Source organism: Lucilia cuprina, chromosome 2, assembly GCF_022045245.1.
Source record: "Lucilia cuprina isolate Lc7/37 chromosome 2, ASM2204524v1, whole genome shotgun sequence".
Taxonomy (NCBI): Eukaryota; Metazoa; Arthropoda; class Insecta; order Diptera; family Calliphoridae; genus Lucilia; species Lucilia cuprina.
In genome coordinates this window covers 7,411,259-7,435,772 of record NC_060950.1, presented here as the reverse complement: position 1 = coordinate 7,435,772, position 24,514 = coordinate 7,411,259, and the positions used below count along the sequence as shown (strand labels likewise).

The 24,514-nt window shown below is 31.0% G+C and overlaps 7 protein-coding genes across 7 annotated transcripts; 3 read left to right on the top strand and 4 right to left on the bottom strand.

The window, feature by feature from the left end:
* The first annotated feature begins 164 nt into the window (after window positions 1–164).
* Window positions 165–5,600, top strand: LOC111682335 (zinc finger protein 287). Its single transcript, XM_023444259.2, has 2 exons — window positions 165–556; window positions 2,759–5,600. The coding sequence occupies exon 2, from the start codon at window positions 2,766–2,768 to the stop codon at window positions 5,265–5,267; it is 2,502 nt and encodes an 833-aa protein (XP_023300027.2). The 5' UTR covers window positions 165–556; window positions 2,759–2,765; the 3' UTR covers window positions 5,268–5,600.
* Window positions 5,601–5,943: 343 nt separating this feature from the next.
* Window positions 5,944–7,194, bottom strand: LOC111682344 (replication termination factor 2). The gene is made up of 2 exons (XM_023444272.2): window positions 6,966–7,194; window positions 5,944–6,888 (listed from the first exon to the last, which is right to left on the bottom strand). Exons 1-2 carry the CDS (start codon window positions 7,032–7,034, stop codon window positions 5,989–5,991), a joined length of 969 nt encoding a protein of 322 aa, XP_023300040.2. The 5' UTR covers window positions 7,035–7,194; the 3' UTR covers window positions 5,944–5,988.
* Window positions 7,195–8,021: 827 nt separating this feature from the next.
* LOC111682338 (protein SMG8) lies at window positions 8,022–11,641 on the top strand. Its single transcript, XM_023444266.2, has 12 exons — window positions 8,022–8,194; window positions 8,255–8,393; window positions 8,453–8,727; window positions 8,793–8,923; window positions 8,977–9,242; window positions 9,303–9,476; window positions 9,549–9,650; window positions 9,714–9,760; window positions 9,817–9,916; window positions 9,968–10,338; window positions 10,403–11,064; window positions 11,131–11,641. The coding sequence occupies exons 1-12, from the start codon at window positions 8,145–8,147 to the stop codon at window positions 11,496–11,498; spliced, it is 2,685 nt and encodes an 894-aa protein (XP_023300034.2). The 5' UTR covers window positions 8,022–8,144; the 3' UTR covers window positions 11,499–11,641.
* Window positions 11,642–12,176: 535 nt separating this feature from the next.
* Window positions 12,177–13,100, bottom strand: LOC111682347 (protein dpy-30 homolog). Its single transcript, XM_023444276.2, has 2 exons — window positions 12,943–13,100; window positions 12,177–12,867 (listed from the first exon to the last, which is right to left on the bottom strand). The coding sequence occupies exon 2, from the start codon at window positions 12,854–12,856 to the stop codon at window positions 12,542–12,544; it is 315 nt and encodes a 104-aa protein (XP_023300044.1). The 5' UTR covers window positions 12,857–12,867; window positions 12,943–13,100; the 3' UTR covers window positions 12,177–12,541.
* Window positions 13,101–14,159: 1,059 nt separating this feature from the next.
* On the top strand, window positions 14,160–15,211 carry LOC111682346 (ER membrane protein complex subunit 3). Its single transcript, XM_023444275.2, has 2 exons — window positions 14,160–14,427; window positions 14,503–15,211. The coding sequence occupies exons 1-2, from the start codon at window positions 14,279–14,281 to the stop codon at window positions 15,119–15,121; spliced, it is 768 nt and encodes a 255-aa protein (XP_023300043.2). The 5' UTR covers window positions 14,160–14,278; the 3' UTR covers window positions 15,122–15,211.
* Window positions 15,212–15,230: 19 nt separating this feature from the next.
* LOC111682349 (cilia- and flagella-associated protein 20) lies at window positions 15,231–16,373 on the bottom strand. Its single transcript, XM_023444278.2, has 3 exons — window positions 16,197–16,373; window positions 15,946–16,137; window positions 15,231–15,727 (listed from the first exon to the last, which is right to left on the bottom strand). Exons 1-3 carry the CDS (start codon window positions 16,278–16,280, stop codon window positions 15,305–15,307), a joined length of 699 nt encoding a protein of 232 aa, XP_023300046.2. The 5' UTR covers window positions 16,281–16,373; the 3' UTR covers window positions 15,231–15,304.
* A 48-nt stretch (window positions 16,374–16,421) lies between these two features.
* LOC111682339 (nuclear pore complex protein Nup107) lies at window positions 16,422–19,356 on the bottom strand. Its single transcript, XM_023444267.2, has 2 exons — window positions 16,945–19,356; window positions 16,422–16,877 (listed from the first exon to the last, which is right to left on the bottom strand). The coding sequence occupies exons 1-2, from the start codon at window positions 19,208–19,210 to the stop codon at window positions 16,513–16,515; spliced, it is 2,631 nt and encodes an 876-aa protein (XP_023300035.2). The 5' UTR covers window positions 19,211–19,356; the 3' UTR covers window positions 16,422–16,512.
* Between the last annotated feature and the right edge of the window lie 5,158 nt (window positions 19,357–24,514).

The window sequence follows — 24,514 nt, the reverse complement described above, 5'->3', positions numbered from 1 at the left end:
CACGAGCTACTAAAAATACTTTAACACTCAACTAAAATAAAAACGGCGGACTAAATGACATTCTAATAGGAAAACACTGCTGTATTTTTCGCCTTAAAGTGTTATAATTTTGTTCTATTTGTTATATTCTGGCAGCACTGCTGATGTTTTTTTCTGTCTTTTGACAGTTCTTCAGCAAACAACAACAACTACCACTGTAAACAAAACAACATATAAAAAATCCTTTTTTGTTACAATTTTTGCATTTATTGTTTTTTCGATTTTTATTAATTAAAATTAACCAGAAATTTAAAGGCAACAACAAATCTACGATTGTTATTACGGAATTTATTAGTTAAAAAGAAATTTTTGTAAAATTGTACATTTAAAAGAGTATTAAAAAAATTAGCAAACAGGAATTGTTTTGCTATCCATCAAGGCAAAAAAAAGACAGGCGTCTTTTTTGTGTGGCATTTTATAAATGGCAACCAATTAAAATAATTATTTTTTATCTATACCCAAACTCTAGAACAAAGGATTATTTGTGTTATTTTTATAAATTTTGTTGAATGTAAATGTAAGTATATGTATAATATTATTAAAAATTTATTGTTTTTTATTATTAAATTGTTAATGTGTTTTAGATTTTCTGTAATATATTTTTAATATTTATATATTTTAATATTTTTAAGGTTTAATGTAAGTGTTAGTAATTGATAACTTTTTAATTATATCTATATACATATGTATATGTGCATTGTACATATATAGATTATTTTTGGTGTTCAAAGCAACTAAGAAATACTTCTAGTTCAGATTTAGTTCTGTGTTAGTTATGTATTGTTCCAATTCTAATTCAGTTTTACTTTATTTCTAATTAAGTTCTACTTTATTTATAGTTCAGTTCTAGTTCATTTCTAAGTCAGTTCTAGTTCAGTTATAGTTCATTTCTTGTTCAGTTCTAGTTCATTTCTAGTTCAGTTCTAGTTCATTTCTAGTTCAGTTCTAGTTCAGTCCTAGTCCAGTTCTAGTTCAGTTCTAGTTCAGTTCTAGTTCAGTTCTAGTTCAGTTCTAGTTCAGTTCTAGTTCAGTTCTAGTTCAGTTCTAGTTCAGTTCTAGTTCAGTTCTAGTTCACTTCTAGTTCAGTTCTAGTTCACTTCTAGTTCAGTTCTAGTTCAGTTCTAGTTCAGTTCTAGTTCAGATCTAGTTCAGTTCAAGTTCAGTTCTAGTTCAGTTCTAGTTCAGTTCTAGTTCGGTTCAGTTCTAGTTCAGTTCTAGTTTAGTTCTAGTTTAGTTCTAGTTCGGTTCAGTTCTAGTTCAGTTCTAGTTCGGATCTAGTTCAGTTCTAGTTCAGTTCTAGTTCAGTTCTAGTTCAGTTCTAGTTCAGTTCTAGTTCAGTTCTAGTTCAGTTCTTCATTTCTAAGTCAGTTCTAGTTCAGTTATAGTTCATTTCTTGTTCAGTTCTAGTTCATTTCTAGTTCAGTTCTAGTTCATTTCTAGTTCAGTTCTAGTTCAGTCCTAGTCCAGTTCTAGTTCAGTTCTAGTTCAGTTCTAGTTCAGTTCTAGTTCAGTTCTAGTTCAGTTCTAGTTCAGTTCTAGTTCAGTTCTAGTTCAGTTCTAGTTCAGTTCTAGTTCACTTCTAGTTCAGTTCTAGTTCACTTCTAGTTCAGTTCTAGTTCAGTTCTAGTTCAGTTCTAGTTCAGATCTAGTTCAGTTCAAGTTCAGTTCTAGTTCAGTTCTAGTTCAGTTCTAGTTCGGTTCAGTTCTAGTTCAGTTCTAGTTTAGTTCTAGTTTAGTTCTAGTTCGGTTCAGTTCTAGTTCAGTTCTAGTTCGGATCTAGTTCAGTTCTAGTTCAGTTCTAGTTCAGTTCTAGTTCAGTTCTAGTTCAGTTCTAGTTCAGTTCTAGTTCAGTTCTAGTTCAGTTCTAGTTCAGTTCTAGTTCAGTTCTAGTTCAGTTCTAGTTCAGTTCTAGTTCAGTTCTAGTTCAGTTCTAGTTCAGTTCTAGTTCAGTTCTAGTTCAGTTCTAGTTCAGTTCTAGTTCAGTTCTAGTTCAGTTCTAGTTCAGTTCTAGTTCAGTTCTAGTTCAGTTCTAGTTCAGTTCTAGTTCAGTTCTAGTTCAGTTCTAGTTCAGTTCTAGTTCAGTTCTAGTTCAGTTCTAGTTCAGTTCTAGTTCAGTTCTAGTTCAGTTCTAGTTCTGTTCTAGTTCAGTTCTAGTTCAGTTCTAGTCCATTTCTAGTTCAGTTCAGTTCTAGTTTAGTTCTAGTTCAGTTCTAGTTTAGTTCTAGTTCAGTTCTAGTTCGGTTCTAGTTCATTTCTTGGCCAATTCTAGTTCAGTTCTAGTTCATTTCTAAGTCAGTTCTAGTTCATTTCTATTATAGTTTAATTCTAGTTCCTTTTAGTTTAGTACTAGTTCAGTTCTAGTTCAGTTCTAGTTCAGTTTTAGTTCAGTTCTAGTTCAGTTCTAGTTCAGTTCTAGTTCAGTTCTAGTTCAGTTCTAGTTCAGTTCAGTTCTAGTTCAGTTCTAGTTCAGTTCTAGTTCAGTTCTAATTCACTTCTAGTTCAGTTCTAGTTCAGTTCTATTTCAGTTTAGTTCAGTTCTATTTTAGTTCAGTTCTAGTTTAGTTTTATTTAAATTATATTTCAAAGATAGTTTTTTATAATTGATTTTATTTATGTTCCCGTTCTAAATGTTCTTTAGCTTATATATAGTTAAATTTTAATTTGATTTATGCTCAAATTTATTAAAAAAAAAAATTCAAAAACGTTTACCTTCTTTCAGCATTACAATGGCCTTACAAATCAATTCATACGTTAACACTCTGCCCCAAAATAATCAACACAATAAACAGCTTTCTCTAACTATAATACCAATCACTGAAGGTGCCTTAAGCAAAAACAATGGAAAACTAACGGAAATGTCAACATCAACGGCGCAAAAGCCTCCAGATTTAACATTTCATTGCATGTGTTGTGAAGAGTATTTCATAAGTCCGTTTCTAATGTATGAACATCTTAATACTAAACATGCTGACTTGCCAGAACCACAAGAATCGGAAGAAGAATTAGATGATGACAAGGATTATAGTTGGGTATTTGAGCCGTTGTGTGAATTGGTGGCTCCCGAGGAGGGCGGTATAAATAAAGATCTGCAGCAAAATGATCAACAAAATGGAGAGCAAGAGGAGGATGATGATTCTGACTCGGATGATTCAGATTCAGATGATGATTCTAGTTCTACAAGTTCATCGAGCTCTTCATCATCCTCTTCAGATAGTTCAACTAATACGAATAGTAATACAAATACTCAGGATGAGATGACCAGAGACTCTGGTTTGGTTGCTGAAAGGCCACCATTAACTATGGATGGCAACAGCACTATGGAGGTAATGGAAGAGGCAGCTTATGAAGAAGTAGAGGCAGTATCTTTACATTCACAGAATTCACAAAATAATGCCATACAACTGAAGGTTGCTGATCCAAGAGAATCAACCTCAATAATTTTCCTAAATCCCGGTTTGACAGATACTGCGATACCTCCCTCGCTAATGACCCAGCCGGTGAGAAGAGGAAGAGGTAGACGCAGTGCTGCTCAGCAGGCAGCCATTGAAATGTCCTCTCTAATAAGCGGTGAACCTAAATGTTTTCAATGCAGCCACTGTGAGGCCAGTTTTCCCAGTGCTGGTGATCTTTCGAAACATGTGCGTTGTCACATCACCAACAAGCCCTTTCAGTGTTCTATATGTGAAAAGACTTTTACCCACATTGGTAGTTTAAACACTCACATACGCATTCACAGTGGTGAGAAACCTTACAAATGTGATTTGTGTTCCAAGGCCTTTACACAGTCCAGCAGTTTAATGGTCCATTTACGATCGCATTCCATTAAGAAACCCCATCAGTGCCACTTGTGTGATAAGGGTTTTGTTAACTCCACATCTTTGGTAATCCATCTAAAGACGCACAAGGATGGCGCTCGTTATTCCTGCTCAGAATGCGATAAAAGTTTTAAACACGAAGCTCAACTTAAGGAACACATGCGCATGCACAATCAAACCTTGGTCTATCAGTGTTCCATATGCCGCAATGCTTTTGCCAGTTCATCGGAATTAGTGCAACATATGAAGTGTCATATGGGTGAGAAGCCATTCACTTGCTCCATATGTGATCGTTCCTTTACACAATCTGGTAGTCTTAATATACATATGCGTATACATACCGGAGAGAAACCATTCAATTGCAAACTTTGCAGTAAATCCTTTACACAGGCATCCAGCTTAAGTGTTCACATGAAAATACATTCCGGTGAGAAGCCATTTCCCTGCCATATTTGTGGTAAATCTTATAGTCAGGCGGCCTATTTGAATAAGCATATACAACAGCATGTAGAGGCTCAAAAACAGGGCTTAGAACCGGCCTGTCCGGTACCCAATGAAACTTTGTTGTGTATTGTTTGTGGAGAATTGCATCAGAACGCCACCTCTTTAGCCTTGCATGTAACGCAAAGACATGCTGCTCTCCTGCATAATATGAAGGAAAATCAACAAACCAATAATGCGGAAGAAATCAGCGAGGAGGAGCGTATACAGCAGGAGCAACAGTACTTACAGCAGGTGCAATTGTTAATGCAAATGCAGCAGCAGATGATGAAGCATGCTCAGCAGCAGCAACAAATGCAAAGTGCCCAACAAATAGATGCCAACCTAGAGGAGGAAGAAGAAATGGAAGAGGATGAGGAAGTAGAGGAAGATGAGGAAGGGATTGAAGAGGAGGAAAATGTAACTCTACAAAATACTTTAATGCCGGAAGAAATCAATGAAGAACTTGAAGAAGAAGAACAAGGCGAAGAGGAGGAGGAAGAGGAGGAAGATGAAGAAGTTGAACAAACTGATTTCAGCCAACAACAACATTATGAAGAAATAGAAAATCATCAGAAATTTGGTATTGAGGAAGAACAACAAGAAGACTTAGAGGAAGAAGGCGTTTTAGAGAATGACGAAGAACAATATATGCAGCAAAATTCTTTACAAAACATTGAAAACAATCCACAACCATCATTTGAAAATGAATCTGAGTTTGAGGAGGATGATTTGGAAGATGAACAAATGAATGATGATGTTGAAATGTTAGATGCCAATAATTCTGCAACTTTAAATCACAATGTTGTTAATAACGACTTTATGTCCGATATTAAAGATATTGAAATGTCTGAATATCCATTTTTAGAAGGTGCCGAATATGATGATTACGATGATTATGCTGCCGAGGAAGAAGTTGAAACTGAGGAGTAATATTTCGTTTAAGTTTATTATAGTTCAGATTAGGTATTTATTCAATTTACTTACTTTTTTTAAAAAAATTTAAGGACATTTTCTAATCGTGAAAAATTTTAACATTTTTTGATTACTTTCTTCTAAATTAAATATATTTCTCTCTTAAAAATTAAGTATTTCAAAAGATTTCTAATTAAAACTTTTAGAAATGGTCGTAATTACGAACAAATTCAAATGCATAACGATAAAATTAAGTTTTACTTTTTAACTTTAATTTCAATCTAAATTAATTTATATCTTTTATTTAAGAAATTTAACAATATAATTGTTTAACTTATAGTATTATATTTGATAATTTAATATAAAGTAAGAAATTAAATTATTATTTTGTAATTTTTAAGCAAATCTTGATTAAAATTAAAAACTTTCTTTAAAGTTTGTTAAATTATTTGCTAAATTCTTATTGTAAAAATAAGTTAGTATTAAACAAAATAGTTTACCTAAATTAAGTTTACAACAACATTAAATTAATAAAAATATTTGAACAATAATTATAGAGAAATTTGTTTACGATATTCTGAACAGTGATAAACTGATGATGAAACGTTAGAACACAAATAAGATCAAGTCCCTTTATAGGCGGATATCTCTTAAAATTTCTGTTTTAATAAAACAAATAAAATTAACATTTTTTTTTCGCTGATTTTAATGATTATATTTTTATTTGTATTTCCATAATTTAATTATAAAACGGATTATAAGTAACCCAATGAGCCCGCGTCTGTTCCTGTTCACTCTTATGTGAAGTAAATAATGATTTATATACATCACTAGCTTTGGGGTCTTTGGCTACACTATAATCGGTTTTCAAACGTTTAATCTCAGGATCCTCTAAAGCACCCGATGTGACACCCAAACGTTTAGGATTGGCAATAATTTTGGTTTTAACTGCTTGGGATGATGACGACAATGAACTTGAGATACCATTTACTTTAGTTTGTGAACCATTTGCTAAATCTGCAGCAGCGGATTTACTGGTTGAGGGTAAATTAGTTTCCAATATTTCATCTTTAGTATCTGTCGTTTCTGCTTCATTGACCTTTGATTTCTTATCTTTCTTATCCTTCTTACTAGTTTTCTTTTTAGCCTGACGCATTTCCATTTTAACTTTCATCAATTCTAAATCTTCATCGCTGGCATTTAAAACTATAACATCTTCCACAGCAAATACTTGTTGACAGATAGGACAAGTACCCGCTGAGCTGCCTTTAATTTCTTTTAAAGCACGCTCGGACATAACACAACCACAAGACCATAAAGCCACAAAACGGAATTTGCCCGACATTTCTAAACCTATTAACTTGCAGATATACGGAGCATGTCGGGTGTCTAGCAAACCTTCTGTTTTGTCTTCCTCAGTAAATGCTGGATTGGATGTTAAATTCAATTGTTTAATATCCTTCATGTTTTTAATGTGTTTTGCAGCTTCTGGCATTTTATCCTTTTCCAATAATTGTTCAATGACATTTTGTTTAGAATACAAACGTCCTAGGCCGCACATAACAATAGGTTCTTGTAATCGTTGCTGCGTTAGGGCACAGTGTAGCCAACGAAATTCACGTTCAGCATCTTTGTCTTTCTGAAAAATAGTTAAAAATAAACAAAAATTATTGTTTATAAAAATTTTTCATGGTAAATATTAGGTACTCCTCCCACCTGTTCTGGTTTCTTTTTAAGGCGCACCAACTCATCACGTCTTGGTATAGTACCTCCATCGCAACCCATTTTACTTGTTTTAGTATAAATTTACAATTTTTTTTAATGTATGAATTTGTTTTGTTAAGATTTTTGATAATAAAATTTAGTTTTTTACACTATTTTTCTCAAAATTTCCCAAAATAAATACAGATGTATGCTTTTAAGGCGAATTTATAAAGGGGTCATTAAAGAAGAGGAATTTCTTTTATTTATGTGGATTTTGACATTTTAAATCTCCCCAAAATAGTTTTTATATATATAATTTGACATTTGAAGGCTGTCACCCTAAAAACAACTAGGCAACAATTAAAATCTTAAAAATGCTTTGTTTGAAGACAATTTGCGTTTTATATCAAACAGCTTTCATATATATCATTCAATACAAGGTTGCATTTTGCAGTATAACAGTAAAATGAAGTAATAGTAAACAAAAACTCTATATATATAAACTAAAAATATGAAAATAAACAAAAAAACAAAATATGAAAATACAAATTATGTAGGAATATATTTATGATCAATGCCGTACAATTTAATTGTTCTATCGTTATTTTTTATAGTTTATTATCTTTTTAAATAATTTAGTTTTTAAATTTTTCTTATAATTATTCATTTGGTGTTGGAAGTATAATTTTAAAGTATAAATTTGTAACCGCTTACGATCTATAGGCTAGGTTATTGAATATTGTTAAATAAATAAAAGTAAGCTCTAATTATTTAATACCATTTCAACTTTTGTTGAAACATTTTGCTGTAGATTTATTATGGTAAAATATCATATCTTTATCATATTCATTTGTAAGCATATAGTAAAGAAATAATAAAATTTTGTTAGTTTTTCAACAGAGTTAGTTTGCTAGTTTTATATCTTTTTAAAAATTCGTAATACATCTGTGTTAGAACGTAACATTTCCATTAATTATTGAAATAGTTTAACCAGCTCTGCTTTCCGTTAGAAAACAAGTCTTTTCACAGTAATTAGCTTAAATATGTAAACAAACTATAACAGCTGTTCGTTGCATTGTTGTCGGTAATTATCGAGTTTTTAAGAAATTTGCTTAATTTCTTATTTAAATCAAAAAATTCTTAATGTTTTTAATTAATTATAATATTACAAGTTAATTTCATTAAAGAACAATGCCAGAATATATGCGCTGGCAGTATCCAGAATTACCCGAAGATGTTAAGTAGGTTTGGCTTATATGTTTTCGATATTATTTGCTAATTTTATAAATTTTTAATTAAAGTAAATTATTAATGCAAAATGATAAAAAGCTAGTAGTGGTGGGTGTTATAGGTAAATCGGCTTTTCCCGATTGCAATAAAATGGTAGGTTTAGAAGTACTAGATCGACATCCCAGTCTAATAAAACATGAACCCAACGAGGTAAGGAATTTTTTACAATTTTAGACAGAGGTATTAAATTTTCAATTTGTTTTTTTAAGGGACAAATACAATTCTACTACAAACCTATGGAATCAATATTATATTTACATTTTGAGACCACTTACGATGCCGCCTGTATGCAAAAAATGCTTTTGGCCGAATTGGAACAGCAAACATTTGATCAGTTTTTAACATTTCATCAAAAAATACGCAATCGTTTTGCCCGCATGTTTCTGTTTGCAACTCAGGTGTGTCATTTAATAGTATTTGTGGAATTAAGTGTAACCTTTGATGCCTCATTGTTGGGCATGTTTAAAGCTTTAAAGATTATCAGGTAATTGAAATAATGTTAAAGAACATAATTTTTAATTTAATAATTACTATTTTATTAACTTAAAGAGACCGTCATGTTTTAAAGTTTCTGCCTAAATTAATGAAAAATACCAGCACAGGATTTATGTTGGGTAAATGTGCCCGTTTATGTTCTCCTAGACTTTTATTTTTATTTGAAAATTTGCCTAATGGTCATGGTAAGTTTTTTCACTTGCTTATGTTCATATTTAAAAAACTAGTTCTATTACAGAGAAAACCAAAGAAGCAATTTCAAAATCTGAATTTGATGTTGAGGATAATATTTACAAAATGTTGCGCAATGAATTTGTGGTGGTTAATAATAGTAATAATTCCTTATTTTCTATACCCGCCAATTTACGTTTTGTTTATTATAATTTAAATGATAAATTAAGAGAAGATCCTTTATTGAAATCTGTGGAAATGTTACAAGAATTAATACAAAAACCCAATTTTACACAAGATGATGAAGACTTAGATGATCTGCTGCCTTTTAAGGTAAGGAATGCAAAAAAAAAACTATTTCTTTAGTTCTTATAGCATTTTATATTATAATAGGGCTTTGGCAAACCTTTGAATTTAAACAATTGTGAAAATAAATCAGAATCTTTGGAAGATTTATATGTAAAAAATCGCAAGTTTAAAGATTTTTTAAAAGAGCATGTAGATCAAGCTTTTGATGTGGGTTTTAATGATAATTTGACCAAATTTAAAGGCAAAAATCATTTTGTGGTAAGTTTTTGTTATTAATTTTATTTATGTATATTTTTTAGAAGCTTTTAAACATTTTCTTTTTTTCTTTAGCTTTTATCTTTTAAACCTTGGTTTGAAACTTTTAAATTGTTGCATAAATTATTTATAGAAAATCCCGATAATAAATCATTTGAGGCCAATGATCCTGATTATGTAAGTATGATAATTTTATGTATAATTTTTCATTGATAAACATTATTATTCATTGTATTTTAGAAATCTTATTTGGAAAATTTTGATAAAATCTTAAATTATGATAGCGAGTAAGTTTTTATTATGAAATTTAGTTTTTTTCATTAATATTAACATTTTTCAATAGATTTTTTAAGGCCTGTTGTGATATTGGTCTTCAGAAGGCCTTTTCCATGTATAACAATCCTACTTTAACCTATTACAGTGGGGTGGTACACAAAAAGTTGGTAAGTTTATTTAAAATTTTATAAAACTATTAAAATTAACTTTTACATTAGGTCGAAGAGGCGGTTACGTTATATATGAAATACGCACGCGGTCCTGATACAGCAACTAATGAGGCAAAATTACGGGAAATGTGTGAAACTTCTTGGAAATGTGGTAAAGAACAATGTGAATATCCAAGTTTAAGGGGTAATCCCTGTGCTAGAGCCAAGCATATAGCTAAAGATCCCACAGAACATACCAGTCGTTTAATATTCATATCTGCCTGTAATTGTGGCAAAACACAGGGAAGACGTGAAGATCCCTATAGTATAAGACATGCTAATTATGAATTCTACGAATATATGGCCAGTAATTGTAATTTGTGTGCCAAAGTAAAGAGAATACATTTCGCCATATTTGAGCCTTCCATTAATGATTATAGGTAAGATGAAAAAAGGGATTAAAAGATGTTGGAAACTAAATATAATAATTTTTTTTTCCTTTAGAGCGGCTGAATTCGATATTGGTTTTCCCAAACTTCCCATTAGCGAACAGAGTGACATGGAAGCTAATTGTGTAGCCAACATACCGGATGAAGAACAATTTGCTCTTAACAATTCACAACCATTAACCGCTTCTCAAGGCACTCATACCAATTTAAGTCTTTCGGTTTCTATGGAAAATCTTAATAATCTAGATGAACAAGATAATAATGATATAAATAGTTCTGTGGAAGCACTTAATGAATTGATTCTCAAAGTTAAAGATAAAGATTCACAGGACGAGGAAAAGGAACGAACAATTGTAAGACAACCATCCACAACGGAATATTTACCGGGTATGATGCATACTGAAAGTCCTATAGGTCTACTGCCACAATTTCCAAGTTGGTCTTTGTGTTGTGTGGGTTCAAGTTCAGTTTACAGTCATAGCAACGGTTTGCAAGAACATTTTCAATCGGGATTTTTATCAGGCTCGAATTTCTTACTACCCTGGGATGTGCAAGTACGTTTAGAACACTCGGCTCAGTGGGCTTATGAAAAGACACGCTATCGTAAAATGGGTGAAGTTTTTGTTTTGAAAATATTTGTTGGCTTTGAATATGAATGTCCCAGGGGACACAGATTTATGATGTCGGCACCAGATAAGATTTTAAGAGGTGCATCAGGTTGGTGTTAATCTTAAAAAGAGTTCGAAACAAAAATAATATTTTGTTTATTTCTATTTAAAATAGGCATTTTACGTGATAGCGGCAGCAAAGTGGTTTACAACAATATGCCTTTATATTTTCCCTGTCCCTGTCGCACTAAAAACTTTAATGTAGCTCAATTGATGCGGGTACATGTGGTCACACCCAAGGCTCCAGTTAATGTTTCTTTAGATCCTAAAGTTCATACTGGTGATAGAGATTTCGTTTTAGGTTTACCCGAACCTCCCAAATTATCGCAAAGTGCTTATTGGATTTTACGTCTTCCCTATGTATATCAAGGCGATGAGGGACATATTCCTCCACCAATGGAAGTCACTTCAGCAAATGCTCTCAACTATGGTTGTCTAATGGCTGGCATGTTTGGTGTAAGTGAAGTTGAGGCAGATGAGTAGTCATATGGGTTTGTGTAATCGTTGATTGGAAGAACAATTACAAGGGGCTAAATAACTTAGAAATAGAGAAGTTTTAAAGAGTTTTCTCTGAAATAAAAGTTTCCGGTTGATTACAAAAAGTCTGAGAAATTATTGTTCTTTTTATTTTTTTTTTTTTTTTGTTATCACGACAGGACTAAGCTTTAGACAAGAGTATAGACTACACGTTAGGCTAGATCAAAGTGCAGATATTGAAGTAAACTATACACTAGACTAAGTTGTAGACAAGACTAAACTAGTTAAGAGAACACTAGAGTATTGATTATTCGTTAGATTACTTATTTATTAGAACATTAATTAGATCATTGACTAAACCGCAGACTAGATTACTGGTTTACTGATTACTGATTAGACTATAGATTATACCATGTACTATATAATCGCACATTTTCTTATAAGTTTGTTTCAGGTTTTTGCATTAATGACAGTTCAAACTTATTTTTGGCTGAAATTAAGTCTAATTCAAGCTGCTGTTGATAGTGTAAAGCTAAGTTTACCATTTTTCGCAAAAAACATCATCTAGATTATATAAATTACTTTCGCCATTCGCCTTATGCATTGCATGTCTATTATTTAAGCGAAAATGAGTAATACATTATGCAAACTTTACCCAAATGAAAAAAAAAATAAATAAATAAATATGATAATCACCTAAAAATATATTTCAAATATTTATTTCACACATGCATATGCTCTAGAACATACGGTCTTCCATTAGGAAAAGGCTTATTATAATAAAAATAACTCCAAAAATTTTATAGAAAATTTAGCTTGCAGTTGATAGCAGATCGACAAAATCTTTTTAATTCTCACCATATTAACTGGCATACACAAAAGTTTTACCTGAAACTCTAACTTATACAACTAAGAATTTTGTTAAAATATAACTTAAAAACTATTACGAATTATAAGAGAGTAGTTAAAAAATAAACATCTGCAAATCCCAGCCGAAGGTCTCTATTTCTTTCTTGATTTTTTTTTTACTTTCCTCCATTTGCACAATTTTATACATTCTCCGGTATGGCTTCTTCGCAACGATTCTTATTCTTAAGTAGATATGAAGCCAAGAAACTAATAGGATCTGGTGGTCGTTCGCGTGCTAAAGTCTGCAAGCCGTGCAATAAAATGGGAGCCACTGTTTGATCTAGATATTGTCGCGTGGGCAGAGAATTCAAATCGCTTCTAGGTTTTTTACATTGTTGTAAATTGTTAGCGCTTTGGTTCGTATTATTATTGGCATTTGCCTGTAAATTAGTTTGTGCCGGTTCAGCTGGTGGTGCGGAGTTTTGATTATTTTGTCCAGCTTCAGGTTTATCCATAGCGTTTTTCTCTGTTAGAAAAAATAATGGATTATGTAAATTTTAGTTAGATGTTATAATACAATTCTTTATTGTCATATAAACACCTTTAAAAGCCTTTAGTTAACAAAAATCCGTAGGAAAATATGAAAAAATAAATGTCTTTCAACAAAAAAATTGCCGCTTTCGTTCTATTTGACAGAAAAAGTCGATTTTTTTTACACACACACACAAAAAATCAATGTGAATTGTCAACAAAGCAAGTTGAATTTAAAAAGGTTTTAGCATAAGGAAAATTTAATAATTTTGTTCCATAGTGTTTGACAGTTAAGCTTTCAGCTAATTATTTTTTATACGTGTAATTTGACATTTCGTCAGTCAATTTTATATTCAGCTGTTTGAGTGTTATCCTCTTTTATAATTTTACTTTGGCATAGTGTTTAAGGTAGTGTTGCCAGATAAGAAATATAATTCTTTAATATTAGAGATTTTTGGGGGAATATATTATTTTACTTTAGGATTAGTTTATTTTTTAGTTTTTTTATTTACAACATATCTAGTGTATTGGTCATAATTGGTTACAACATTTGAACTACCAAATTAATTAGAATATCGTTTTTTACAATTGATGACTTTTGGCAATAAAATAACTTAATTGGAATAAAAGGCTTTAAAATGAAATGTCAACACTGGTTTTATTTGTAGTGTGGGAAGGACTGTGTTGTCAACTAAAAAATTTTATTAGTACTATAATTTGGTGCTTTGAAAAGCAATGAAGTGGAAAATAGATTTATGTATTTCTTATATATACTCTATGCTAGCTTAAGCTAGCATTTTCGATTTTTCCGACTTTTCGACTTTTTCCGACTTTTTTCGACTTTATTCGACTTATTTCGACTTATCGACTTTTTTCGACTTTCAGACTTTTCGGCTTTTTTCGACTTTTATTCACAAAGTCGACTTTTCGACTCTTTTTAGAGACGATAGTCGAGTTATCGACTTTTTTGGAACAAAATAGTCGACTTTTCGACTTTTTTTTGACAAAAAGTCGACTGTTCGATTATTCGAAAGCCGATTTATAGAACCCTAGTTTTTACCTTGTTTATATTTTTTGGAACACACGTAATTTGAATACTTTGTTCCATTTTTGTGATATTCTTTGAAAAAGCTACCATAAATCTTAAAAAAAACTTAATATTTTAGCTATTTAATTTATTTTAAAGATTGGCACCCTTTCACTAGGAGCTAGGCATTACCTGTTTACTAAATTCAATTGACACTACTATTGTGAATGATACTTTTTTATATTTGACAGAACTTTGACTTTTCTCAATTAAGTGACTGTCTAATTGTATGGTGGTTGGAATTATTTTTTAGAAAATTTAGGTTTTTTAAGAAAATACAGGAAAAATTAATTAAAATCTACGAAAATTACATTACACAATGACAGAGTTATTAATTGATCCCAATATTAGAGTCTGGGTATTTTTGCCCATTGTTTTAATTGCTTTCTTTATTGGTATTCTACGACATTATGTATCCATACTGATAGCTTCACAGAAAAAGGCCGAAATAACCCAAATACAAGACAGGTGAGTTGGAAATATAACTATGTACATGCAATACGATTTATTTTCAACTTTTACTAAAACATTGTACACTTCTAGTCAAGCCATGATAAGGGCACGTTTGTTGAGGGAAAATGGTAAATATTTGACTGCCCATTCCTTTGCCATGCGCAAGAATTTCTTCAATAACGAGGAAACGGGCTATTTTAAGACCCAAAAAAGAGCTCCAGTGGCACAAAACTCCACAGCTATGTTAACGGATATGTTAAAGGGTAACTTCATTAATGTCTTACCCATGGTGGTTATAGGTGGCTGGATCAATTGGATGTTTTCGGGTTTTGTAACCACCAAAGTACCTTTTCCCTTGACTTTAAGATTTAAGCCCATGTTACAAAGAGGCGTAGAATTGGCTTCTCTCGATGCTGCCTGGGTGTCTTCAGCTTCTTGGTATTTCTTAAACGTTTTTGGTTTAAGATCTATTTATACATTGGTCTTGGGTGAAAACAATCAAGCCGATCAGACACAAGCCCAAGCTGATGCTATGACCGGTGCCGCTATGACTATGCCACAAGATCCCAAAGCGGCTTTTAAGGCAGAATGGGAGGCTTTAGAAATTACCGAATATCAAAATGCTTTAAAAAATGTAGACAATGATTTGCTACAAATGGCTGCCGGTGATGCTCATGCAGCTGCCCAAGAGAATAGTGTTAGACAATAGAGCATTTATGTGCATACAGTATGTAAGAGTATTTAAAATATTTGCTGTTTAAATTCTTTTTTTCTTTACACGAATAATAAATCAATAAATTTTTAATTATAAAAAGAAATTAGGAAAAAGTAAAAAAAAATAATGAAAATTTTTATTTAAAATATATAATTGGAAAATTTGAGTCCATTTAACTCATTCAACTGTAGTGCCAACATTACTGCTAGCATCTACGGTACTGGCAGCTGCTCCACCTTCTTCTTTTAAACGTTGCGATTGTGGTGAGGGTGGCCTGGCTACTGGAACTCCCCAGTTTATAGAACGTTTGGTTTTTGGTTGCTGTATTAAACGATATTCATTGGGTAATTCATCTTCTTGATATAGACGATCGGTAAAATATATGCGACGTATTCTGACATTGGCATGTATTTGTAGACGCACAGTTTCCATATAATTCGTACCATAGGCACGCCGTGTAAAATCTGCTAAATTAAAATGGATTTGATTCCATCCCGGTGACATGCCCATAGGCATGGATGTGCAAAAAGGTTTAACAGACGTTTTACTTTGAAAATTTGAGACACGAAAGCGACGAAAAAAATGTTGATCATCTAGAATCTGCAAAAGAAGTGATAGGGCAATGTAAAGCTTTTTAATTGAATTGGAAGAACAACATTTGATGATGCTGATATAATTAGTATATAGTCTTGGCTGTAACGTTGACTATAGACGGGACTTTAGTATGGACAATACAAACTACTATAGTCTACACCACAGACAAGGCAATAGATCAAAATTTTGTTACATATCCCTTTCTTTAACTCCTCTTTGCTTACCTGAACTTCAAATGTAAAATATTTATGCATATTTTTAACTAGCAACACCAAAAAAGGCAATTTTATAGCCAATTCTTGTTTGGCCTCCCGAGGACATGATATATACATGGTGGAAACATTACTTCCCATAATTTCCAACACCATAGATTTGATATCATCATCTAGGACACGTTTAACATAACCATTTTGAGCCTAGAAAAAAATTTTATTTTTTTTTCCAAAAATCAAACAAAACTCAAAATAATTTTTACATGTATGGACCAATTGCTCAGAGGACGACCACCGACACTATAAAATACTGAAAAACAACCTTTTTGATAAACCGTGCGATACATTAAGTGGAAAGAAAAGGATTTTATGTATAGAATATAGTTTAAAATTAAATATTTAAAGACAATTACTAAAATGAAAAAGTCAATTGTCTTAGAACAAATGGAATTGCCTTAGTATTATTTGGAGAAGAATTCTATTAAAAATAATTTTTACTCAAAATTTTTATTACTTTTAAACTTTTTTAACAAAAAAAAAAAACTTAATACTAACAAAATGGATTTCTTTTAATTGTTATTAAACCGTTGCTGGATAACCCCAGGGATCTAATTTCTTATTCAATAATTCCAACGAAGATTCAGCTAATTTTGATAAAAGTTCTGCCAATTTATGTTTTGTATACACCCGATGTATTTGACGATTTTCCGAGGCCACTTCATCGGCTAATTTAACACAACCCTGATAATCTTCGGATAAATGTAATACCTTATGGAGAAGTAAGACAATTTCTGGTATACATATCCGACGGATTTTATCCAATTGAATTTGACGATTTTCCCAAACAACTTGGGGTATATCAGCTGGATCTTTAGGTGTATCCGGATCAATAAGCCAACCTTTTTCGGGGAATAGTAAAATATTGAAGAGAGCATCACGACAAACTGCAAAAGAAATACAATTGTTTTTTTTAGAATTTTGAGTAATATTTTAAATGATTCCCACACTAACCTTTTGATTGTTCTTCCAACGATACATTCCATCTTTGCAATTCATTCCTATAGACCTGTTCCTTGTGTTCGGAGGCAATGCGCTCGGTAAAATTTGCGCCAGCACTAACCATTTGAGGTTCCTTGGGACGATTGTGATATAAACGTGACCATTCATTAAAAGAATCTATAGCCGCCAAATAGACCTTATAACTTAGATATTCCTTAATGCTGCAATCTTCACGACAGGGGAAATTATCCTTAGAACCATATATATTAATAATTTGTGTAAGAGAATCGCCTGGAATCATATTATAAACGGAACGTACACATTCCAATTTATTTTCAGCCAAAAAGTAACGTATCATGGCATTAGCCTGCCACAGCAAATCACCACGCTGGGTGGGTAAAAAGGTTAACCACTCTAAAGCCTTAATTTTATGTTGGTCAAATTCTGATATATCACCTTGCTGCAAAGACTCTTGCTGTTCAACATCCGCTTCAGAAAGTTGACGTTGGCTTATATTCTCCACCGTATGGCGGGTTATATTTTCTACATCTAGACCAGCATTCATAGCTTCCTCTAAAGCCTGTTGTCTTTGCTGGGTTTCAGTTATGGATTCCAAGAATTTTGAGTATAAAATTATTTGCAATTTTTGCGGCAATGCAGCAGTATAGAACGCCACCAACTGGGAGTCTTTCATTTGTATCAAACACTCCACATAGGCAGATATAATGCGATCAGCATTCTCCTCCTTATCTACCCGCCCTATCTGACGCATAAATAACACTATGTGTGTGAGGAATCTTAACATATGAGGACTTAGAGAGTTCTCATTTTCACCAGCAGCTTTCTCCTCTTCTATCCATCTGCTCATTTGTTGCAAAAGTTCAGTGACATTATCGAGTACTAGATATTTTTGTATAATACCCACTTTACTTTGAGCATAATCACGTACGGCGGCGTCATTATGTACTACAAGCTCATCGAATATTTGTTCCAATGACATTTTCGAATTCCAATAGGCATCGGGTAAGGCATGATAAGATTTCATGCAACATGCTCTTATTTCACTTTCCACCCTTATGTCCACCTGGACCTTTAAGTAGGCCCACAACAAATCCTCCCAAGAGTTATTAAGTAAGGTTTTTAGAGACTCCAAATGGCCACAGAACGTTCCGGCTATGGCTCTAGTATATTCATCAAATTTCTTCGAGTCTGCCATCATCCAGGCACATTTTTTCCATATATCTCTGCGTGGATTTCCCTCAATAGGTAATTTTTCGCGATTATTAGTTTGTACGGCCTCATAATTGGGATCTTCATGAAGACGCCAACCCTCTAATATGGCTGCTCTCCAAGTTTGACCGCAATACTTGCACAAAGCCATGGCCTCATCTATGCGTCCTTGACGTATTTCCTGGAATATGCAACGTGACAAACGCATATTATCTTCCTCATCTAATGCATGCAAAGGTTTTTTCTCTCTAATAGGTGCGTCAGGATCTAGAGATTTAACTATTTCTGCTCCTGAGCCAAAAGCTACATGCTGCTGTTTTTTCAACTGAAACAAAGTATTTTCCCAGCCAACAGTACGATCGGTGGTATGGCCCACCTGGGGCCCTAATAGTTTACCATCATAACAGGCTTCTAGCCAATCTATAATCAATTGGTACTCTCTTAACGTAGAGTTACAATTATAAAGTTGAGCTATAACATCCTTTTCAGAACCACCTAAAGTGGGACCATCATAATCCATGCCCTGCTCACCATTTTGTATTAAAATACGATCTTTATACAAGGCATACAATAATTTCCATGTCTTGCACTCTTTTTCCAGCCATTCAGTTTTACTACTCGTCTTTTTATCTCCCGGCCTTAAGCCATCTTTTTGATATTCCTCCATTACACCTGAACAGGTGTGTATTATATCCTGTATGGTATCAAATACTTCCGAATCATTGGTGCGTGCTTGTAGAACCTCTAAAAATTGTGGAAATAACATATCAGCCTTTTCTTTAAACATATCCATATTTGTCTGCTCCATTACCGAACGGTCACACAAACTTTGATTGTCCGCCCCGCCACCGGCATGAAAGGAAGAGCCCATTGCGCTTGAGTTTAAATTAGATTGATCTAGCATTCTTTGCAATTCGGTGGGCATTAAGGTAATGGAATAATTAAGCGAATCATTGGCTGCTCCTGCTGCGCCAGACAGAGCAGCAACACGTTGTGGTGTTTGTGGTTTAATCAAACCGCGTTTGCTGACAAACGGACTGCCCGACATAATGGTAATTGGCACTATACTAACACTTGTTGAAAATTTTATATATTTTAAATTGTTTTTTATAGCTTTTAATGACAATTTCTTTAATTTTTGTTAAAATTACTTGTTTTTGTCGGAGAAACGCGCAAATATTTACCGGCTGCAAAACACATACACAGAGTTGTATTTTTTGTTGCTTAAATGGTGAGCAGATAAAAGTAGTATTAAATACAAAGAGTATCTAGCAGGTATGGCAAATTCATTTTTAAAATTGCACAAAACATACTTTTTGAAATCAATATGAAGGAAATTTATAACAAATAGGCTTCATTAGCTCGTAAATCGTTAAATTTATTTTTTGTATCTTCTAACTCCTTTTATTACTTTTTTTGACACTTTACTCATATCATTTTTTAAATGTATATATAATATGAATATACATTTCTCATATCCTGAGAATGATTTCAGATGTAGAAAATTCGGAATTAAATAAAAAGAACATCCCTCCTATAACAAGCCTGTGTTAAAATCATTACTTCTTCAGGTCTTTTTCAGTAATTCCATGGAATTACTGGAATATATTCTACTTTTCTTCGCTTCTTTAGAATTTCTGTTTTTGCTGGGTACTCAACTATACTTTCTTGTTTTGTTTAAAGAAATATTTTTAATGCATTATTAGCATTTTTTAGTGCATTAAGGAATAAAAAGTATTTTTTTGCAGAATAATGTTATCAAAGAAAATTTATTTATTTATAATATTTGTATTTATTTACTAATTACTTTTATTAATATTAAATAACTTATCTACATAATTTAATTTGAATAATATCAATTTTTAACAGTTTTATCATATTAAAACATTAACCTCAATTATATACTACTACTATTCAAAACTACCTTATTATGTACATACAATTACATCCCTGCATTCTAACAAGACTTCATTTAGTTCGCGGGTTTTCTTGACAGCAGTTGCAAATATTTTCTCGTTATGTTTATTAAGAAATTTACGGCTTTTTAATTGGAATTTTTAAATAAAAAGTGTTTTAAAATGAAGTTTAATTGTTGTATTATCCGAAATAAATGAAGGTTTTATTGAAAATATCGCGGCAAGTGTTTAAAAAGCGTTTGAAGTTGCACACAATAAAAAAGACACCAGTATGTGTGCTAAGAAAAAAAACATAGTGTTGCCGGAAAATTAATTTGTTGCTAGTTGTGGGATTTATTGAAGTGTGGGAATTTGTTTGAGTGGTTTTGTGTGTTTAAAAAAATAATGTATGGCCAAATATTTTTATTTCCTGTTAATTTTGAATTTTAATTCAAATAAGGTAAGTAATAATAATAACCAATTTAGATTTAATGAAATACGTAAAAATATATCCAAAACTCTCTTGCATTGACGATGTCTAAAATATTAAAAAATTTGATAAATTTGATAATAAAAAGTGTATACATGTGTATTTAAATAAATAACTTAAGATTTTATTGAATACATTTTGCAAATGTAAAGCGTCATTACCACTTATTAAATTTGTTCACTTAAACGATAAGTTCACACTGGGAACCTTTTGTTAAAAAGGTTTTCATTTTGTGTGTGAGAGAAAGAGCTGGTTGATATTTCTTTCTCTCCCACACAAAAATCAAAAGTTTCCCGAAAAAGTTTCCCAGTGTGAATCAGCTCTTAGTAGAAAAGAAAACTCACTTGTATACATATATGCGCTGTGAGACCAGGTTCACCTTGGAAAACTTTTTTTGAAAACTTTTGAATTTTGTTTGTGAGAGAAAGAAATATCAACCATCTCTTTCTCTCACACACAAAATAAAAAGTGTCTTAACAAAAGTTTCCCAGTGTGAACCAGGTCTAGCACAATCAAAAAACTTATCGTTTGAGACAAACAATTTGATGTGTCGCCAAGGCGATTAATGTATAAATGAACATAGGGTTTTATAGTTGAAACGAAAAGTTGACTTTTCGACTTTTTGTATTTTATGCAAATACGATTTTTCGACTTTTTTCATTTAGTTAAAAATCGACTTTTAGACTTTTAGTATTTTATAAATAGTTGACTTTTTTCCGACTTTTTTTGACTTTTTAATTATGTTCGACTATTTTTTTTACTTTTTTCCAGTTTTTTAGAGTTTTTGACTTTTTTCCACTTTTATGAAATTTTCGACTATTTTTGACTTTTTTCTACTATTTTCGAGTTTTCGACTTCTTTTTTTCTTTTTTTCAACATTTCGACTTTTTTTGACTTTTATTTACAAAGTCGACTGTTTTCATAGACGATATTCGAGTTATCGACTTTTTTGGAACAAATAGTCGACTTCGATTTTTCGATTTTTTTTCGGCAAAAAGTCAATTGTTCGATTATTCGAAAGTCGATTTATAGAACCCTAGAATGTATAGTTGAACATAAATACAGTGTTGCCGGATTTGGTTATTTTTTTGATATAAATGTGGAAAAGGAACTTTTTTTTAGAGAGAGTGGCAAGTGGTTGCTGTCTTTGCTATTAATATCTATAATAAACTAAATTAACGGAAATGTAAATCAAAGATTATAAAGTAAATATTCAAATATTTGTTTAAAAAATATTTAAAAATAACACTAAAATACATATAATCGATGACAGCCTTATTTCTATAATAATAGTACATAATGAATTAAAACTTACTTCTTGTTTCAATCGCAGAATAACCTCATAACCTTAGATATGTTAAATAAAACACATGCTACTTACTAGTTTTCTGCAAAGCTTCATCTTGTTTTATTTGTTTTCCTTTATTTTCAAATATTTAGTTTTTTTTCTGATAAAATTCAAATCAATTTTTCACTTTTACAAAACATACATTACGTTATTTATGCAAATATTTATTTATGTTGTTATATGATATTTAATAAGTATTACAAATGTGAATATTATTAAATATGTTTTTTTTTGTGAATAAGGGAATTTGGGGACTTACATACATAAATAATCTATGAATGTATAAATATTGATTTCAATTGTAATTTCTATATAAAAAATGTTTTATTTTTGTTTTAAATTTAAAAGCCATGTATGTTTTATGAAATTAATTTTGGTTTTTCGAAATTATCATAAATATAAAATATTACTATATTTGAGTATGTATGCGTAATAAATGTTATATGTATGGGTATTAATGAGCACCTTAAATATAAATATTTGTTCGTAAATATATGTTTTAATTATTACTTAAACAAATTCAAAATTATAATCTTAAAAGAAAGGTAATTTTATAGTGTCTTATATAAACTAAAAAAAAGAACAGTTGGTAGAGAACTTTGGCTCTGGGAAAGTGGGGAATAAAAGTTGTTTGAGAAATTCAATTCAAACTGGCATTTTTGCCTATTTTAGACACTATTAATTAGTTTTTGTTTTTAGTTTAGAAAAACTAATTTTGGTTTGTGTTGTTGTTCATTAAAATTGCTATTAAGTTAAGATTTTAGAGTAGTTGTTTTTCTTTTCTTTTTGTTTTTAATTAGTAAAATCATTGAGCTCAGTTTATAGAATATGTATGTATATTTGAAATATTTAGTTAAGTTTTTGAACTTATTTTAACTAGATTAAGTGAAACTTTGCCTTACAGCAGGAGGTTCTACATAGATTTTAGTTTTGAGTGCAGTATAGAGAGTGGTGGTTTGAAAAAAGTCTTTTGTTTTTGGTTTTGCTAAACATTTGTTTTGTTTTTTTTTAAGAATTAAGTGCTTGTTTTTTTTTAACTTATTTTGTAAATTTCTTAGTTTTAATTAAAGTAAATTTTCTGTAATTTACGTATATATTTACACAACAAATTACGTTTATTTGAGTTAAATTTAAATATAAATTATATATTTAATTATAAAGTAATTACTAATGTCTATAAAGAACCCACATTCATATAATATATATATTATATATATATATATATATATATATATAATATATATATATATATTATATATATATAATATATTATATATGTACATAAAACACACCAATTAGGAAATATTTAAATTAAATTGAAAAGTTTGGAAGTAAAGAAATTATTGAATTAAATAAAATCTTTTAAAGAATAGTTTTTTTCCATCTAAACACATTTCAAGTAGAAAGCTTTATTGAAATACATAAAATCTTGCAAAAACTTTTTAATTTGACGAGCTTAAGAATATCTTCATAAACTGTGTAAAATTTAAACTTATTTCTTATAGCTTTACGATCTTTAAAAGCGAAAATATTTTCGCAAAAAAAGCTTAATGAAAGCAGATCAGCAACAAAAAGCTTAGACATTTTAGGCTAGAAATAAAACAATTTCTCATAGCTTTACAAGTTTTAAAAGCAAAAACATTTGAACTGAAAAAATCTTAAAAAGTTTTTCGTTTTTGGTGTCAATTACACAATATTTTTAAGTAATCCCAGCTTTAGAATAAACTAATGCTTTCGAAGTCGGAATAGTTTTTTCTACCTAATTACATTTCAAGTAGAAAGCTTTATTGAAATACATAAAAGCTTGCAAAAACTTTTTAATTTGACAAGCTTAATAAATGTTCTCTTAACCTGTGTAAACTTTAAACTTATTTCTTATAGCTTTACGAGCTTTAAAAGCGAAAACATTTACATTGAAAAAGCTTAATGAAAACAGCTGACACATTTTAGGCTAAAAAGAAAGCAGTTTCTTATAGCTTTACAATTTTTAAAGCGAAAACATTTGAACCAAAAAAAAAAACGTAATAAGGTTTTCTTTTTCGGTTCTAATTACTCCACAATTCGGCTTTAGAATAAACTAATACTTTGGAGGCAGGAATTGTTGACAGTTGGTTAATATTTATTAAAGACTAATTATTCAATCATTTAACAAACTCAAAAGCTTTTAAGCAAAAAAAGTTTTTAACACACTAAATTGCTAAGGTTTTTGCTGGCATAACATAAAACATTCAATAGAAACCTCCCTTAAAAGCTCTCCAAGCTCTTAAAAGCTTGTCATGAAAGCATTTAAACTAATTGTTAAAGTTTTTAAAAGCTCTTTCCTAAGTCAAAAATAACTTTTACCACACTAATCTGCAAATCGTTGCCATATCATCATAACATTTAATAAAAAGTTCTTCCTAGCTTGTCATGAAAGCTTTTAAACTAATTACTAAAGGTTTTTGAAAGCTCTTTTCTAAGTCAAAAATAACTTTGATTTTTATCCAGCGTTATTTTTTTGTTCCTTTGACATCATGTATCATCACAACGTTCTACGTAGTGTCAACAAGTTTTAAACTTTATTTTTAAAAGCTTGGGTAATTTTTAAACCATTTAAAAACTTAAAAGCTTTTAATTTGA

Bases quoted from the DNA above. Each gene is read 5' to 3' on its own strand.
- LOC111682335 (XM_023444259.2), top strand. From the start codon at position 2,766: ATGGCCTTACAAATCAATTCATACGTTAACACTCTGCCCCAAAATAAT.
- LOC111682344 (XM_023444272.2), bottom strand. From the start codon at position 7,034: ATGGGTTGCGATGGAGGTACTATACCAAGACGTGATGAGTTGGTGCGC. The intron at 6,889-6,965 runs GTGGGAGGAGTA...ACTATTTTTCAG, and splicing joins TTAAAAAGAAACCAGAACAG to AAAGACAAAGATGCTGAACG.
- LOC111682338 (XM_023444266.2), top strand. From the start codon at position 8,145: ATGCCAGAATATATGCGCTGGCAGTATCCAGAATTACCCGAAGATGTT. The intron at 9,243-9,302 runs GTAAGGAATGCA...ATATTATAATAG, and splicing joins ATGATCTGCTGCCTTTTAAG to GGCTTTGGCAAACCTTTGAA. The intron at 9,477-9,548 runs GTAAGTTTTTGT...TTTTTTCTTTAG, and splicing joins AAGGCAAAAATCATTTTGTG to CTTTTATCTTTTAAACCTTG.
- LOC111682347 (XM_023444276.2), bottom strand. From the start codon at position 12,856: ATGGATAAACCTGAAGCTGGACAAAATAATCAAAACTCCGCACCACCA.
- LOC111682346 (XM_023444275.2), top strand. From the start codon at position 14,279: ATGACAGAGTTATTAATTGATCCCAATATTAGAGTCTGGGTATTTTTG. The intron at 14,428-14,502 runs GTGAGTTGGAAA...GTACACTTCTAG, and splicing joins ATAACCCAAATACAAGACAG to TCAAGCCATGATAAGGGCAC.
- LOC111682349 (XM_023444278.2), bottom strand. From the start codon at position 16,280: ATGTATCGCACGGTTTATCAAAAAGGTTGTTTTTCAGTATTTTATAGT. The intron at 16,138-16,196 runs GTAAAAATTATT...ATTTTTTTCTAG, and splicing joins TGAGCAATTGGTCCATACAT to GCTCAAAATGGTTATGTTAA. The intron at 15,728-15,945 runs GTAAGCAAAGAG...CTTCTTTTGCAG, and splicing joins ATTTTACATTTGAAGTTCAG to ATTCTAGATGATCAACATTT.
- LOC111682339 (XM_023444267.2), bottom strand. From the start codon at position 19,210: ATGTCGGGCAGTCCGTTTGTCAGCAAACGCGGTTTGATTAAACCACAA. The intron at 16,878-16,944 runs GTTAGTGTGGGA...TTTCTTTTGCAG, and splicing joins GTTGGAAGAACAATCAAAAG to TTTGTCGTGATGCTCTCTTC.